Here is a 19,372-nt window from a genome sequence, read left to right on the forward strand (position 1 = left end):
AGTCAATGGTGCACACTGCTGAAGACTGAGGCCCTTTAAGTAAAAGCCACAAAGTGTTACCTTGCCAAAGCTGCCTTTCCCAAGAACCTTGTGAAAAGTGAATTTTTCCACAGTGACGCGATTCCTGAGGCTGGAGACCCTGACTGTCGGCTGCGGACTGCTCCCCTCCCAGAGTTTGCCATATTGGTTATCTGCTGATTAAAAACGGAGATCAGACTAAAAAAGAAACACAACCAGGAAGATTACACGAAAGAAAACGTAAAACACTTTGATTCTTCACCAAAGCATCTACTTACCTGTTGCATCCATTCCTGCAGCAGCCGGACTTTTTGGAAACACACCCTGGTATATGGCAATGTTTTCTAAGCCAGGATCGGATTTCCTGCTGGATTTCTAAGTAAACACCATGAGGGGTAAAAATGTATCATTAGCGGAATTTGTAAGGTCACTTTTGCAGTGATTTGCACCACATTGATGTAGTGTCGCAAAAGGTTTGATCAATTAGATGGATCTATAAGTCTGACAAATCTGTCCTGAAATGTTACCTTTCATGCCAGGGACTTACTGAAGTGAGTGGCACTGAAATCAAAAAGTTGCTAAATTTTTGTGCACGTTTTCCAACTTTTTAACACTAGAATTCTGGAATACATTTATTAACCCTATATGTGTGCATTACCCCGTTATCATATATGTATACTGGCAGGTGCACTTTATTTGGAGAATTCTCATCTGATAATGTGATGGAATATCATCAGGATTTGTCATCACTCTTCCATTGATGAGAGTCTGATCTCGGGGGGGTGACAGGGCTGCAGAGATGCAACTCCACCATTGCATATTGAAAAGGTATTCCAATTTCATGAAGTGCTGGCACATTGCTGCATATGCCATCTCTTTATTATTGGTGATGGTGTTGGACCTCTGGAACCCTCACCAATTCCCCACCAATCCATATTCAGTGCAGCAGACCCTTGAGTCTTTCCCTGCACAATAGAGCTTTAACCACCCGCTGTGCAGTAGAGCTGTAGCTTGACGCAAGTGAATGTCTCCCTTCTATGGTTCCCCACACAACTGGGTGGCTAGATGTGCCACTGTGCAGAAGGCCACATTCACTTGTGTCAAGCTGCACTACACAGCAGGTGGTTGAAACTCTGTTGTGCAGGGATAGACTGAAGGGGCAGGAGCGCTGCACTAGAGAAAAGACCCCCCACCAATGATAAAGCTATGGCATATGCCAATGTGCCATCATTTCATTAGTTGGGAATACTCCTTCAAGAGTAGTCATCCTATATACAATTTGAAGAGGTTGTCTCATCACACCCCCATGTAATATGAAAGCTATCACAGCCATCAGCTGGGTTTTGTTACCTGAACCCACTGACACATCTCATGTAAATCTCTCTATAATAATGTATAGTAGGGGGACAATTCTCCGCTCTCCAACTAGCTATAATGCCACAAGTATTGTGAGTGATGAAAGAATACATCGGATACGTAATTTAGGAGTTTGGTGTATTCATAAGGAGACTCTTCCTGCCAAACCTCTATGAAGTGACTGAGAGCTGTGTACTGTAAGTATGGCAGGTAGAGGTGGGGAAGACAAAATATTAGTCTGGCTAGTACATGCCATACAAAGAATACACCAAAACGGTGCAATGTTTGTATGTCTTTTTTGACTAATAAAGGAGTGCACCAGTCCTCATAATAACACAGTCTAGTGCCAATTCTGCTTTCAATGTTCTGTGCACCCCGATTTTCTCCATTTATTCTGACTTCTTACCATGCTGACTTGGTTCAAAGCTTCAGCTAGAAGTTTCTGGTTAATGCCACATAGGTTAGCCACTTTATTCTGACACTTGTGATGGACGTTCATGCCGCACTCTGGAGTATTGAAGTAACATTAACACATTATACAATATTCAGTATAACAGCGCTGCATTCTCAATAACTTCTTTATGAGACTTAAACACAAGATTACAATAGTTGGCCTATCTGCAGACTTTCAGCTAAGAGGTTTTACCATAGTAGGGAACTGGTGCTGGAGGAGGAGGAACGTGTGAAACCCACTAATATTAGTTTTGTGAAACTGGCTCTGGAACAATGCCAATATAGGGTTAACTGGTTAATAAATCGCCTCCCCACTGCACTTAAGGGGTTATCCTGCATAGAGGATACATGCCTGACTGCTGGGGGTCCCACTGTTCACAAGAAAACGGGTCCCTTCTTTTCTCTATGAATGGGATGGGAGACGGACGGGGGCACTGCTGCTCTACTCAGATCTACGGGACGGCCAAACTTATGTTAGGTTCACACAAGTGTTCAGGTTTCCGTTCTTTGGATCCGCTTAGGGACCCAAAAAGCTGGATGGAGTTAACTGAATACTAGTGTGAACTGACCGTAAGACAAGTGCTATGCTCAATTATCTTCTACAGTCCCAAAGAGTTAAAAGCGCACACATTTGGGTACACTGTTCCTTTAAACAGGGAGACTTGGGAGTCTAATTCTCATGTTCAATGAGGGTCAATGATTAGACATGTATCCCCTTTTCTGTGGATAGGGAATAAGCCTTGCTTTGCTTTGCCTTTAATGATTTACTGCTTGTACCTGAGCAATTCTGTGTTCCCTTAGCATTCAGTATTAATATTACCCTGCATCACCTCTTGGCACTATCAGCGTCCAATATCAATATGTAATTGAGGACATAAGAGAAGGTCTACAGCAGACTTCATTGTAATATTCTGCAGACACAGAACACTCTACCTCAGGCTACCCACTAAACCTGGCTCCCAATCAGAAAAATATAATTAGAAAAATAATGAATGCATCAGACGCCACAATCAAAGGATTTTTTTTATTTTTTTTTTTGGCTGTGCCCCTTGGGTCTTCAAAAAATAAAAATAAAAACCTGCTTCATGGAACTATACAGGATCTAATGATCACTTGAGCAGCACAGAATGTGACATTAGCAGCCCTGCAAAGCTTTCTTCCGTAAGAAAGAATACAATCTTACAGAAGTTTCTGTTTTTAGTAGCAGACGCCACGCCATACATACTGAACCCCTTGCTGCAGCGGACATCTGAGGTAAAACATTAGAGGAACTAGAGGTAATGGCCCCATCCCAGAGACAGCACGAAACAAAACAGAAGTCCATCTACTCACCATCGCATTTTAACCCTTGTTTCACCAATCCCCAGAGCAGGCTGCCGCAGTGATCGCAGAACGTAGGGCTCTTATAATTGTAAACTTTGAACCGGTGAGGCATATCAATGTTAAACCTTTCCCTTTGGAACTTTAAAAGAAAAAAAAAAAGCAAATCAATTCCACAATACACGTAAAAACAGAAGACTGCATAAAATCCATAAAAATAATTGCAGAAACTTGCAAAATAACACAGAAGTGGCTAGACCTTTACCCCAGTCTGTCAATGGGTCTGTTCCCAAAGTGTGCAGTACATTTCCCATCTGCTATACAGTGTACAGAGCTGTGCTAGATCCGGTACAATGTGGCTCCTGCAAACAGCTGATCAGCAATGATCCTGGGTGTTATATCCCGGTCGACCTGTTATTAATAACCTATCCTCGGTTCATGTAATATGACTTTAAAAGGTAACTGTACTTTTAATGAGAAAGGGTTTAACAGACCAAGATGGACATATATATAGTCCCTGAAAGCAGGGCTTTGGTAGTGCACCTGAGGGGAGGGCAGGGGAAGGGTCTAGGGTGCTGTATCTTTGTAGTTTACAGGGACACATAACATACATTGATTTGTTATTTACTTGATCTTTATAAACTGTGTACACGGCCCAGATTTCTGGACAGGTTTGCATAGCCATAGGTCTAATACAGTTATTTAAAGGGTTTTTTCCCCAAGCCAAAAATATTGATGACCTTAGGATATATCAATAAGTTCAGATTGGTGGGGGTCCAACACCCAGCACTCCCACTGATCAGATAGAAATCTGTTCTCTGTATAGCTGTTGAATGGAGTCAGCTTAGATTCGGAGCTGATCTGCAGCAGGTTGCTCTTTCTATTACACAAAGAACAGAGCGGTCTTCTTCCTGTTCTTATTCTCTGTGTATGAGGTGCTGAGAACAGCTGATCGACGAGAGCCCTGGCGTTACATACCACCTGATGTGATATGGACTTATCTTTAGGAAAGAACATTTTTTTTTTATTTTTTTTTTTTAGCCTGGAAAGCCCCTTTAAAGGTGCTGTCCTTCTTTCTAGTGAATACTTGTTGATCGTGCAGTTCCGACAGCTCAAACCTCTGGTGGTCACTGCAGGAGACTGCACAAATTCTTCCTGAGACTTGGCCTGTCTTTGCAGTAACATCCTTCTCTAACTGAGGAGGGCCCAGGGCCCCAGTAGGGTATACGATTTAATGATGTCGCTAGGTCCTAAGAGGGTACAGGGGCAGAGGTTGTGAAACCCTTTAAATGAGATGTAATGCCATAATGTTGTTACTATAAAAGCTACACAGAACATAAAAAAATTGCTGATGAGAACACAAGAAGATCTGTGTTGACGTTTCACCAGCTTCACCAATTTAAGTTCTTAGCCCCTGTTAATAGGTGCCGCTATACTAATTCAAGTGCGGTTGGAATTTTCTCTGTAGCCCCCACCGTTCCTGAGTAACAAGCACAGTTTTGGTAGCTGATGTGCTATTTCAGCTCCGTAATATCAGAAGGGCAGTGTTAGGCAGAGAGCTACAGTCAGAGGAAGCCAGGGTCAGTGCTCAGAATCCCACCCCCTTGTCTATTCCTGCCTGAAACCTACCTGACTGTACAGAGCCTAAACAATATATCAGGAACCAAAACTAACAGCATTGATTGCTCAGGAACGGTGATGGGGTTTGTGAAAAGTTCTCTTAAGACTTTCAAGAAGTCAGTCAGCTCAAAAGGTGTCAACTTGTGGTTGTAAAACTCCAGCACTAGTCACACAGGATCATATAGATGTAAATATGTGTGAAAACGATTTGAGAAGTTATGTTTGCATGTATTTACGGTAAGGTTATTCACAACTACGCATCTAACCCACCCCCAATAAAACTCACTGAACCAAGCAAGTCATTTGGTAATGTGAAGAGAACAGATAGAAATATTGGTTTGACATTTGCAAGAAAGATCCTGAGTATCGATTTCTTAATGAAATTATTATGGGAAGGCCAAGAAATGAAATGACTGCTGGCACTGCCAATGCCGTAATTGGCTCATTTAGATACAAGTATAATTTACTAAAGTGACCGCATAGCAGGATTCTTTAAAACAAGAGGCAAATGTGGAAGTGAATCAGAAAACTACCATGAAACAGTGCTAAATGTCACATAAAATATCCAGTAGACAAATGGAATAAATCATCTGTCAGGTTTGCTTACAATCTCTGAAAACAGGATATGATAGAGGAAGAGACGATGAGCACTGTGATATACGCAGCAGATTTACAAGGTTTGCAGCAGGATTTAGGCGTAGTAAGCGGAGTAAATCATGACAGGACTCCTAGGACAGACAATGGGAGTCCTGATTGTTCCATACACAGAGATTGACAACACTCCCTGTAGAAGTGTATGTATAGAGAAGTCTGTCAATCATCCTGTGTGGGTGTGATAATCTGGACTCTCGCTGTCTCTCCTAGGAGTCCTGTCAGGATTTACTCAGCTTTTCACTGCTCCAAATCATATAAACCTATATATCACAGAGTCAGCTTCTCTCATATCTTGCTCTCAGATAGGGTAGTAAAAAAATAAAAATCACCTGACAGGTTCACTTTACACCTCTACATCACTTCAGGATCCTGCCAAGATACATTTGTGAAAAATAACAATGACCTATAAATGTATTGTCTTGGCAGGGATAGCTTACCATGGTGTCCCGGCTGTTGGCAGCGGTGCCCGTACACCTGCCAATAATCTTGTCGATGCATTTTTTATGTATGGCAGCATTGCACTCTGCAAGGGAGAGAAAGAGGTTTTATCCATAGGAACGGACATCTAGTAACAGACTGGTTAAGAGAAAAGAATATAAGGGAGGACTTGAGAAGATTTGTTCATAGAAAGATTATTGTGGTGGAAGTGAGAGATATTTCTGTGGTATTAATATAGTCATATGCATGGATAACGTGTATGGGCTCCTCCGAACTTCTGACACCAGATGTAGTGGTGGTGGGGGGGGGGAACACTATCAAATGGGTCAAGCAATGGCTTTCTTCCTTTTCCCAGTTCAGCAAACATGCATGTACACTTGTATGGAGTTGGGCAAGATGACTGTCAGATGAATCAGTGGTCAGCAGACAATGATCTTAACATGTGTGGCTAGATTTAGAACCAAAAGAATAGAAAGTAAGGATTTTTGGGTCAACCTACTGAAAGGCCACTTTTGCCAGAAGCCCATAGCAGTCATACTCTGCACACATTGGACTGTCAGACCAACTCATTTTGCTTTCTGATGATGAAGCATCTAATTAAAAATGGCCAGAAAAGAAGCTTAGGGGTCCAAAACCTAGATATAGTGTAGAATGCTACAGGCAATACCTAAACCCCAGTACATAATGTACTAGCGACAGATTGAGACCGTCTACATACTAAGAATCTAGATACTAAGAATCCGCACCACTCCCTGACTGTCTAGATTCCAATTCTGGCTTATACCCCTTAATATTTCTGATGCATCCAGCTCCAAGGGGGAAATGAATTAAGATTGACATAGGAAATGCCAGTTTTATCCAATGCACCTCAATGAACCTGACATGTACACCCATTTTTTGCTGCATTTTTCTTTGTTAACAGAAAGTTGTAGAAATGGCACATTCCGATAGTTAAGGAACTTACGCCTGCATTTGTATCCTTGTTTGTTCAAGCCCCTGAAATGAGAAGAATAGAACGACATAAGAATTAGGAGACGTCCACAAGCACTGCTGGACATTTTGCAGCAGTTAACACTATCAATGCTTCTGGTAACGGACGAAAGGTTTCCTTACCACACAAACTCCTTACAGACAGAGCAAAAGGTTGGCTGGCCAAAAAAAGTGGCAATGAATTCATGGTTCTTTATGTAGTGTATTTTGGCCTGTTTGATGGCTCCCCTCCTCCTGTTGATGGTTACGAGACCTTCGTCTTCTCGCACTGACTGTCTGCAATCTATTAGGAGAGAATGATACGGTAAGTAGAAGATATAGGGATCTCCTGAGGCTGGTGCTCCCTTTTAAAGTATAGGGCGTCTTTGTGCAGGAAGCAGAGAATTCTTTGCAAAGGTCCTCAGACTCGAGAACTAGTGTTGTAAAAACTTTTCGGATGGTTTACCCTGCAGAAACAATATTTTATTTTTGCACTTAAGGAAAGAAACATCATCTGTGATTGAACAGTTTTCAGGTTCCTGGACCTTGTCAGGATAAATGTAGGATACTAAGCCCAAGTATTGCAGTCAGACATGAATTTCCAGCTATAGCATGGCGTCATTCAGTAGCACAATACATATTAAGATGTTAAAACCTATTTTCTCGCACCAATCTTCCCACATGAGTGGACTATAAATGATCATTTTGAGAAGGGACAACCGAACAAATCAGAAATTTAAAAAACACGATCTTTGGAAGCAAAATAACACACCACGTACATGAACACAAGATATTGCAAACAAGCAATGCAAACCACTTCATACAGAAGAGTAACATGCAAGCAGGAAGCGCACTGACCCTTCCATCGTGCAGACTTGGTACCCTCCATGGCAAGTGAAGGCTAACTCCTGCGGATCTATCCTGGGACTGTACTCGGCATTAGCGCAGCACAGACTGAGGACTGTGAAACTCAGTGATGTGTATGAGGGAGGAGGCGACACTTAGAAAGGGAGGGAGAGGAGCGAGCGTAAAGGGAAATGCAGAAAGGGAATACAGAAGTAAAGATGCATAGGCACTATATTTATCTTCTGTGTTTACTACAAATGCCATATACTAATGTTAGCATCTTCTCACTACAGCCAGAGATAGAATTTCCAGTCCCCCAACTGCAGGCATTGCCTCCTGAGTGTATGTGTCTAGCACATGGATCCCCCGGAGAGTCCCCTTATTTACAAGGATAGGATCCTTGTACTGAATTTACAGTAAAAGCAGCATCACTACTACCCTACTGGTATCTAAGTCTGTGAATTCTAGTCTGGATTTAATGAAATGTATAAATATATTGTATATGGTGATATCCCCTTCTCACTTCACTCCAGGCATAGTTGCAATGCTGATTTAGTTCCAGTTTTGATTTGGGCGTTCAGAACTGGGTACGTGACTTATACTCCATCAGACAGAAGCGTATAGACTATGCACACCAGCCAATCCAGTTATGAAAGAGTTACTGCAGAACATATGCAGTGTCTTCTATCAACTTCACACCAATAGCCCCGGCCAGTGCAAGGTGTGAGATCCTCTTCTTAGAGGAGACAGAATGAGAGCACGACACACGCAAACACCCTGCACATACTTATACAAGCATGCTTAGTATGACATACCAGTGTCCTCAAGGAAGTACTGCACAGACATGAGCACTTTGGCCTGGGGCTGTAGATCCAACTGCAATAAAGGAGAAGAAATATTTAGAAAATCAGCAGAATTCGGCCTATCAATAGTAAAACAAGTTGCACATTTCAAGGGCCTTTACATGACTTGTATGAGGGTGTACAATTATTGATGGGATCGTTCAGTCCCCATACAGTTTGCTTCACTGTCAGCAGCACATGCGCAGTTTACACAAGACTTTCTGATGCTGCTTATACATTACTATCAGCCAATAGATCAGGATTTGCCTTTGTTTCAGCTGATCTCAGAGGCTTTTACACCAGCTGAATAATTGTCCTATGGAAAACAGGCCATATAGAAATGATGGTAGTAAGGTGACAAATCCTCCTCGACATACCCAGAACTCGGATTTGCCATTTCCTTTCTTGCAGCGCTCTGCGAGCACGGATACCCCAACCGTGGCTTCAGAGAGGGGGTCTTCAGCTGCCTTCATCAGCACTATCTGGATGACCCGACCTTCATAGATATGAGCATCAAAGGTAGACTTCCAGTCCGGATACATTGTTGGTTTCTTCTGCACAAGCGTCTTTCCTCTCTCTGGAATATATGGATTAAGAAATTGCTTATTGTTTCTTTGACTACTTTCAAAAAAGTCACCATTTTTATAGACCAATTCTTTAAGTTTGTAATTCAGACATGTGGCTGTTTTTCAGAAGGTGTTTTGGTGGACGTGTTTTTAGGGTCCCCACCACTGATCGCTAGAATGGGGGTCCCGAACACCCTCAGTCACGTGCGCAACCACAGTGAAGAGGAATATGAACGAAGAAGAGATTAAATAGAACAGAACTGCACACGCTCTGTGTATATGGGCCTGATGGAAACTGTCTGTGTGTGTATACCGTATATATTCTTCATCAGTCACTTCTTTACTGTTATGTTCAATTTGGTTTGTTCAGAGTGAAAATTCAATTCATTTAGTAAGTGCCTGTTTTGGAGAAGGAAGTGCGCCCCTGTCTAGTATTGTCTCAATCATCATTGTATTATAATTGATCGCTCTAAAACCATTTGATCCTATTAAAAAAAAAAAAAAACATCGCATTTTCTGCTCAGAAAAAAGGCCACTATTCTCAACATATTGGGGGAATTCATTAAGACTGGTGTTCAGAACATCAGTGTTACGAGGGGGTATATGAGGCAAAATCCCTTTATTACTAGGATTTTATCTTAGGCTTCCATTCTCTGCTGGAGGTGTGTTCTAAATTTCTGTGGATAGAGCGGATATCACAGGATAGACAATAAATTGCTTATCAACGGTGGATGTTCTACCCTGGCGGTCAATGCGACCATGGGAGAAGTAACTAAACCTCTGCTGCGCCCCCACCAATGGGAGTGCTGGAGATTACGGTGTACTATAGTTTGGTCATCTGCGGGGCTCCCATTGATGTAACAGGACACGTCTGCATCCAACAAGGAATTCGGCCGCTTTCCCAATTATTAAAAGGCTCCAGCTATAATGGAAATCTACGGCAGTCAGCAAATGGCATAATTTCCTATATTACTCAGATATTTGCACTGCTCTCCCAACTTTTGTAAAAAGTGGCAACTAGGACGCAAAAGAGGGAAGTGACAATTTTTCACACAAAAAACCCTGTGCACCAAAGCTGCATCTCAAATACTCCCATCCATGCCAGGTTTGGGGTGCAGAGGGAATAGTAAATTCCCTCTATTCACTTATGTCTCTTAGATAGTGTCTATTCTGATACTATATGCAGGTGTTCTGGCCATCCATGAGATAAAGAAAATGGCCACCTTCTTCCATTACAGTTGCACAGATTCCATAATTCCAGCTACAAGAACTGACTATTCAGTGCTGCCTAATATATCCGACCCCTTGCCAGCGCCATTGTCTTTGCTATTGAACACTACTCACGTCACCTGTCGTTTAAAAGTTATGGCTGATCACTATATACACACCCTTATGGTGAAGCGTACATTATACATAACAAAAGCCATGTTAAGAGTCTCATATTAACCCAACCCAGCATTACTGCTCAGTTAACTCTGTCCTTATGGGGTAAAGGGGGAGGAGGGATGTGGTGCTGGATTAGTCCTGAACCCCTGCCAAGCCCGGCCTGATAAATCACAGCCTCTAGCACAACGCGTAGACCTAAAAGGTTTGGAAAGAAGTTCCAAGACAGCCTGGCTTAGTGCATAACAGAGACAGTCCAGCATTGGAAGTGTTAATACATATAAGCTCCAGGTCTCCTCTTACCTGTAGTGAGGGATTCCTTCACCTTCACGGCACAGAATGGCTGGCATTGTTCGGACTGTTCTGGCATAGGTCCCAACTCAAAAGAGTTAAAGGCGATCCGCAGGAAAGGAGCCATGGTGCACCTACGAAAAGAAACCACACACAACGCAATGGAGGTCACTTGTGATTCTCAAGAAAAACATCACATCTATAAATAACTAGAGTCAAAGTTATCATTTTCTGACTATTTTCTTCCGTTTTGCAGACACAGGAAGATAATAATCTAGGTCACAGTTTTGTTGGCGAATCTAATGGTCTCCTGTGACCAGAGGTGCATCAGGTGAATGACACGGGGATGGGAGATGGTTTACTCTGGACAGATTCCTAATGGATGGATGAGCACCTGCTTTACATCTTCTACAAGAAGTTTATAATACAGCTACATAAATAGAACAGTAAAAGCCACACAAGTGTCCACAACACCCCCGGCCACTCCTCATCCACATCTATCTTCCTGTAAGAGCGAAAATAGCACAACCTGATTATCTACAGCCCCACGCTTTTTTTGGAAATACAAAAATATAATAAAATCACAGGACCAAAAGCAAAGAACCTTAACCGCCAGAGCCTTCCCATCATCACAGCACAAAAAACTGAAGGATTTCCCAAAAAAATTAACAACGTGCACCAGATATCAGTGACTGTCAGGGACCCCGAGGAGAAGCAGTTTATAACGGCATGGCCAATGAGCAGTATGCGGTATAAAGAAGACACCGCAGAGCCTTTACTGGACCTTGCATTCATGTGACTGTCGGGCACCTTATGGCATAGCAGACCTACTGGGTCCAAGACCATCCGGAAGAGTTCTGCCACTGACTAATGGTGCTATAGCGGCTGCTTTCCACCTGGCACTGCGGCTCCTATGGATGCCCTAGATACAATGGAAGACTGCAATATTTAAAGCAAAATCTAAATTTAAAGCGTGTTTTATGACCATAAAGGGGGGGGGGGGGGGTAAATATGATGTAATAAAGGTACAAACACAAGAAAATAATACACACTGCACATACAAAACATAACCCTAACAGACTTGTTTATCTGGGATAGTCCATGTTATATACAGTATATAGAGAGGACTGACAAAATTGTAACTCTGTTTTGTTAGAAATAAAATATATATATATATATATATATTATACTGAAGAATAAAGCATGAATATTTAGCACTGTGTGTCAAAGAAAAAAAAAAAAAAAAAAAACCAGCAATGGAGTCATTTGGATTCCTCTTCATTTTCCTGTCCTCCGGCTCCCCTCAGCAAAATGCCAAAGTATCATCCGGCATTGCAGACTCGGAGGCGGAATCAGTCGCAGTATCCATCCCGCTTCCATCAGATCAGCTCAGAATCTGACACAAAACCAGAACCAGACTCTACCATGTGAATAGACCCTAAAGCTCATAGGGACAGTCAATAACAAAGCCTTCAAAATGACAGTAAGGCTAAGCGCTGCATGTAAAACCATGACGACAACACATTGCAGTTTTTCCCGCAGCGCTTTTGGCTTCAATTATGCCTTTACGGAAACCGCCAGCATTTCTGTATGTATAATTGACAGGCTACGATTTACAAAACTGCAACAGAGTTGGTAGTCGCAGCGTGTCTGCGTTTTTTTTTCATAAGGTATGGATGAGATTTGCTAGAATCCACATTGCAGGGATTTGTAAAACACCGTGATTTTTCACTGTGTTGGGCCCCGGCCTTACACTTTAAAGAAGACATTTCACCACCTCCACCCACTCCAGTTCTTAACATCTGTTAATAGGCTCCACTCCATTGATTTAGTCAATGTTGGAATTTTCTTTCTAGCCCCACAATTCCTGAGCAATCAGTGCAGTTAGTTTTGGTTCCTCATCTGCTACTCAGGTTCTGTAGTGTCAGGTGGGCGGTGTCAGGCAGGGGGGTGTGACTCAGAGCTCCAATCAGAGGCCGCCAGTGTCAGAGCTCAGAATCACATCCCTTGTCTGCTCCTGCCTGACACCGCATATGAGGAACTAATGTTTGATGTGTTAAAATGGGTTCCCACTAAATACAGTTCATAAAAAAGTGGTAAGTGTACTTAAAGAGAACTCACTTCAAAATAAAGAAATATAATCAGTCTTTAAGAGTAGGCTCTTCTCAAAGGAACAGCCTTCTGAAGAGACTTCACTGTATATATATATATATATATATATATATATATATATATATATATATATATATATATATATATATATATATATATATATATACACACACACACACACACACACACACACACACACACACACCTGCATGTAGCAGTTTACATTGGTATACATTGTTAACATAATAAAAGGATTCAGAGTTATAGTCTGTATTATATCCCAGAGCTGCATTCATAATTCTGCTGGCAATGTAACAGATAATGTACATCTCGTTGTCCACGGTACACACTACACTTCCCAGGATGCAAATCATCAGCGTAAGCTTTGTGTGGATATTGACCCAGGAAGGTACACAGGACAATTGCAGCTCAGAAGACTGCAGCATTGTTTATACAGTAAAGACAGTCAATACCAAATGCTGCAATAAAGAAGAACACAGCAAAGTCCAAATCCATGGTAGTATATAGCCTTCTAATAGGCTATCAGGTTTTATGCATGAGGATACAAGCTTTGGGACCCCAACAATGAGAATGATGGGACTAAATTACAATACATAGGGACAAGTTGCTGTGTCTTCCTTCATATATCTATCTATCTATCTATCTATCTATCTATCTATCGTATATTAAGAAAATCTAGCCAAAAATGATCTTCTAAACAAGACACGGTTTACTACTGCCCTCTGCTGGATGGCTCAGAGGTTTCTGCATGTAGGATTTCCACAGCAGGTGGCAGTAGACCAGGAAATGTAGAGGTATTGGTATATCACATAGGAATTTGTTGGACATAATGATCCATTATTGTTAACGAATAAACTTTACAGACTGTAATCCATGACAATGCTGATCTAGACACAGGAGTGACACAGGAGGGCGCTATTCACTGCCTAGTAACTTCCCAGCACACACACAACAGCCAAACCACTAGTTTAGTTTATTCTCCACTTGCAGGAGATTTCTGGCCCTTATCACAGCACACAATCTTATATTATATTACATACTCATACTACATAGTGCATGGGATTGTACACATTGGAGAGATCTCCGCTTACTGTCACTGAATAAGAAACTCCACGCTTTATCTTCAGAGGATCATGAGATCAATAGAGCACATGTGGATAAAACAGAGCGCTCACAGGGTAAGGGCTCTCACCTGTTTACCAAGGGGTAATGGGCAATTGCATCAAATGATGCCCAAAATAGATGGCTGATCCCAAACGTACTCCACCAGGTGCAATGATACCCATAGGACCAGGTAGTGAAATACTGGAAAATATGGGACCAAACCCAAGAAGATTTGCTGGAGGCGCAGAGCCATCACAGGAGGACAATATTGATGTGGAAAATATTCTCAATTCAGATTTATACAACTATTCTCTGTTGGTTTGGAGAAGGGGTCTGAGTACCCCGAAATGCGTTCCTATTAAAGCACATCAAGAATATTTTCCGCTATAATCTTTCATCGGCCTGAGCGTCCTACACTGATGGTTTTGGGCCTCCAACAAATGACCCCATAACATAGAAAGACTGAAGACAGAAATGGATAAATGGCGGGTTATGTTGACTTTCCCCTGTAAACCTATGTATGGGCCCAGTCATCTTCTCCTGCTTTATAACATTCTGCCTGCACATCAGATAGGATTTTCTGGTTGACAGGCTCCCCATAACCTGTGGATGCCATCAGAGTCTATGGATACATAGTGGACGGTAATGTCAGAATTATCCCATACTCACAACTTCTACTTGGCCTTCAGCTCCAGCATTGTACCCTTTGTTGTCACAGGTTTACTATAGGCTTTAGTCACTTTTTCATCAGTTGATATCACAGATGGTGCGTCAATATTTGCTTTCTGGGTTTGCCTTCACTATGGTGTAGTGTGTACAACATGGGGACAGAATCAATAAGTATTTCTATCTTAGCCTGAGTATAGAACATCAATCTCAACCTGGGACATTACATAATGGATATGTCCTATAGCTCCGCTAATAATCAATATGGAACCCCTTCCTTAAAGGGAATGGACCAGAAAGGAGCAGTAGTTGTGAGTCTAAGCATGCTTCCTCTCTAGTCATCTCATATGGGACCGCCAGAGAAGCCATATACAGCACTGGGCAATCTCCGTCAGTGCCACAGTGCTTACCAGAGTGATAGCATGCCTGTGCGACTGATGCTTCCATCAGACAGGGTGCAAGGTACCTCCACTAAAGTCATCGCTGATCCATGAGGTAAGAAGAATGGAGAATGGAGTTTCTTATTGTCCGCCTGATTGAAGCGCTGCTCTAGCATCCTATTCATTCATCTCTGAAGAGAAGCCAGGGGAATGGGAGCTGCAGCAAGTGTACACAGTGTACAGAGCTGACTGTATCCACACCGGATATCAGGTGATTGGCGGGGTGCTGGGGCTTGCACATTATTCATACTGAACTAATACTGATGATGTATCTTAAGGATAGGCCATCAATATCTGATTTTGACAACCCCGTAAAGCTAAGGCCAAACAAAGCAAAACTCAGCTAAAAAGGTACAAAAAATGCTGTGACTATGTAGACGAAAAATACACTTGCATTGGTGTAAAAGGCAGCGTTTTCACAGATAACATTAAGGGAGCTTTCATACGGAGTAAACGCTACACTCATTCTGAACGTAAAACTCGTTCAGAGTGAGCGGCGTTAAAACAGAGCCCATTGATTTCTATGGGAGCCGGCATACGCGCGCTCCCTATTGAAATCAATGGGAGGCTTTTTTACCTATTGCTTTCAATGTGATACGTGCGTATATCGGCACCCATAGAAATCAATGGGATCTGTTTTAACGTCGCTCACTCTGAACGAGTTTATGTTCAGAACGAGCGGAGCATTTACTCTGTGTGAAGGCTCCCTAACATGCTGCAGTTTGCATTTTGAAATCACTGTATTATCCACAATGAGGGGATTAAACTGAATAAAATGTAATTGCCTTTGCTGGGATTGTAAATTGCAGTTATTTTTTCTGCTGTGTTTCCACAACACTGTGTAAAGTGTGACCTCAGCCTAAGGAGAAGCTCCAGGGACGTCTTACGTTGTCTTGTGCATTTTCTGTTTACTATTTCTGTAAAGGTTCTTCAAAGGAAAGCAATTAAAAGAAGAGATGTAGCGTGGCGTCGTAGTGTAGTGTAATATAATGTAATGTAATGTACTATAGTGTAGTGCAATATACTATAGTGTAGCGTAGTGTAATGTACTGTAGTATAGTGTAAGGTACTATAGTGTAGTATACTACAGTGTAGTGTAATATACTATAGTGTAGTGTAGTGTAATGTAATGTAATGTAGTGTGTAAAATCCCTCAAAAGGCTTTCACAAATGGAAAAAATTATTGTTCCCCCTCGTTTAATGAAAGAAAACCACACAATGGTCACAGAAATAACTTGAATCTGACAAAAGTAACAATAGATAGAAATTCTATGAAAATGAATAAATGAAAGTCAGACATTGCTTTTTGCTTCAACATTGTTTTTTTTTTTTTTAAACTAAAACTCCTGACACAGGCCTGGACAGAAATGACGGTTCCCGTAACGTAATATTTTGTTGCACAACCTTTTGAGGCAATCGCTGCGATCACACGATTCCTGTAACTGTCAATGAGACTTCTGCCCCTCTCAGCAGGTATTTTGGCCCCTCCTCATGAGTAAACTGCTCCAGTTATCTCGGGTGTGAAGGGGCCTATTCCAGACGACATGTTTCAGCTCCTTCCAAAGACGCTCAATAGGATTTAGGTCGGGGCTCATAGAAGGCCACTTCAGGATAGTCCATTATTTTCCTCTTAGCCATTCTTGGGTGTTTTTAGCTGTATGTTTTGGGTCATTATCCTATTGTAAGACTTGTGGCTTGTCAACATGTAGTTTGGAAAATTCTAGTTATTTGTGACCATTGTGAGTTTTTCTTTCATTAAAGGAGGGGACCAACAATTTTGTCCATATGTGTAAGTAGTAGAGAAACATGAAAAGCGACTTTGCAATCCAACCACAAATAAAGATACGGATGTATTTTATGAAAGCATATATCTGTAGTAAACTGGGGTCCCGGCACATACACACGCTACCTGATTGTTTCTCACTAATTCTCTGTTAGTAAGTAAGTCACACTGTGGTATTGGAGGACATTTTAGTGAACCTTCATCTACTGCAATTTTCATCTCAAGATCTTCAAACTCCTAATCCCATCTCAATAACATTCAATTTTTCTAAACCTCCATCTACCTATAGAAATCTACGCCGTACAACTATCAGGCTATCCATATATTATCTACATTGACGCCACGTAAACTTACATTAAGCCTGTTACATCAGAATTCAGAATATTTTTCCTGTCACTCAGTAAGAATGTTGAAGAAGCGAGCGTATGACATGACTGCATACATCGGACGTGTTAGCACAGGACTAGTAGATGAGATTTCCCACAATTCTCTAGTCATTGCCTAGATAACACTTGATATCTAATCTCATCTAGAGGAAAAAGGTCAAGGACTGTACTAGTGTCCGCCATACACCTGTTCACATCTCATCTGCGCCTTCCATCAGGTGTAAGTCAAGGATATTTTCCCCGGCATTGCCTAGAACAAATCTCAAATGTATTGAAAAAGCCCCCAATTTCTGCTATAGCAATGTAGTGGAGAGGTCAGGGGATTTATACAAGAGTTCAGTAGTGGAATCGGGAAAGAATAGGCTCCATATTTTAGGGAATTGGGGGGGGGGGGGCTTGTGATGCATAGAAGCAGGTTTACCACAACCCCTTCCTATACTGTAGGATGTAACCCTCCATTATTGGCTATATCACTGAGATTCTGTCTTCCTAATTACATCAGGGAAGACAGGCTTGCACATTCCAGTGAGCACCCTCTATTGGTTTGCAACACTGAGGCACCTGACTTCCTAATTACATCATGGAAGACAGATTTGCATATTCTTCCCATGGACCCTCCATTATGGCAGTAGCAGGCAGGGGGTCTCAAGTCCTTTGAGTGATTCTGTGGAAGGTCTTGTGGACACTCACTATGGACCGTTTTATGCTGCGGTTATACAAAGAATGGCAAACGCTTTACAATATTTTTTCCATAGCAGAACAATAATGATACTGCAGGCCGGTACGGGAGGAGAATATGTATGTAAGGAGCTACTATGCTTTAGCTATCCAAACAGTAACATAGGCCAAGAGGACACTCAATATATTCAGTATATGCACCAAAAGCTTACCCAATACATAAACCAAATGTACCGTAACAGAAAAAGATGAAAACCGTTTTAGATTGCTAAAGGTGAACATTGCATGGGGAAGAGGGGCAGGCAGATGTATCTCACAGACAAGTGGCTGTTACCATAATCTTTATATAACAATCTTCCTATATCCCATAATAGACAGAGCTGAATAGATTTCTAGTGCTGAATACATGTTCTGCAATTCTCATAGCACGTTCTCCGGATACGCTGACAACTCTACCTATCTATTCAAGGAATCTGCCATACATTGCTATTGTAAGGATATTGCACCTAGAAAAACACAGAAAATTCCCCACAACAATATAACCATCACTGCACTCTCTCTCTTCATCACATTCTCTCTTGATCCAAATATTGTTTCCTATTACAGCTAAAGTTGAGAAACATATGAAGAGATCCTTGCTGGGTCCTTACAGTAATGTGTCTAGTTGTAAGACAACTGGCGGGAGCAGAAGACTCTCCTGCTGCAGATGGGCAGATCAGACGTCTGATTGTAGAAGGATCAGCAGTATAGACGGCTATACTGTGGAGTAAGACTATATACTGTTAGTTGTATCATTCATTTCTAGATTTATTGCTCCTTTAACACGACGGAGATATTGTTTGTATAAGTACAACACTCAGGCCTGCGACTGATCCAAAGCCTTCACTGCCATCACCACTCACAGCTCATGAAACAAGCTTATGTGTCTATACCTGCAGGTCTCCATTTATCCAAGTGTTGGTGCAAATCTCACTTGTATTGGGGAGGGGGGGGGGGGGCTGCCCATTGAAAGTAAACATTTCCAAATTATACAAAAGAGTTTATACTGTAAAACTATTAAACAGTCATTAGCAACATATTCACACTAGCATTCGGGTCTCTGTCATTAGATGACCCTGTTCATCTAAAAAGCAGTTACCTGCGGAAACCTATGGACTCCATTGACTACATTGGGGTCCGCCAGGTTTCCACAGGTTTTATACTGAAACTGGCAGAGAGAAGAGACTTTCTTTTGGGAATTTTCCTGCCGATTTTGTGGCAGAGTCTCCTCCAGAGAGTCCAATGCAGGTGTGAATCCAGCCTTACATGACTTTTTATGGCTCCCCCCTTTCTTCTGTGTTGAGACCATCACCTCAGCATTATAGTTCGCACGGGGATGCCGCGTGTGCACTTTCCGTCGCGGCTGCCCACATAGACCTCTATTGTG

General features: G+C 41.9%; 1 protein-coding gene across 3 annotated transcripts in view; it reads right to left on the minus strand.

Moving 5' to 3' along the window:
* The window catches only part of PRKCD (protein kinase C delta), a 50,302-nt gene that overhangs the window by 6,515 nt on the left and 24,415 nt on the right, over window positions 1-19,372 (minus strand). The window contains exons 2-11 of one of the 3 annotated variants that reach the window (XM_075287344.1): window positions 10,769-10,890; window positions 8,894-9,093; window positions 8,490-8,550; window positions 6,973-7,132; window positions 6,824-6,855; window positions 5,859-5,944; window positions 3,160-3,289; window positions 1,781-1,881; window positions 297-393; window positions 61-191 (exon numbers count right to left, since the gene is read on the minus strand). In XM_075287344.1, coding sequence (XP_075143445.1) covers window positions 61-191; window positions 297-393; window positions 1,781-1,881; window positions 3,160-3,289; window positions 5,859-5,944; window positions 6,824-6,855; window positions 6,973-7,132; window positions 8,490-8,550; window positions 8,894-9,093; window positions 10,769-10,883 — 1,113 coding nt within the window. In that variant the 5' untranslated portion in view covers window positions 10,884-10,890. Of the gene's footprint in view, window positions 1-60; window positions 195-296; window positions 394-1,780; window positions 1,882-3,159; window positions 3,290-5,858; window positions 5,945-6,823; window positions 6,856-6,972; window positions 7,133-7,686; window positions 7,941-8,489; window positions 8,551-8,893; window positions 9,094-10,768; window positions 10,891-19,372 lie in introns of those variants that run through there. The other 2 variants (XM_075287343.1, XM_075287345.1) reach the window with 2 other exon arrangements.

The sequence above is a fragment of the Leptodactylus fuscus genome, chromosome 9 (genome assembly GCF_031893055.1).
Source record: "Leptodactylus fuscus isolate aLepFus1 chromosome 9, aLepFus1.hap2, whole genome shotgun sequence".
In the NCBI taxonomy this organism is placed as follows: Eukaryota; Metazoa; Chordata; class Amphibia; order Anura; family Leptodactylidae; genus Leptodactylus; species Leptodactylus fuscus.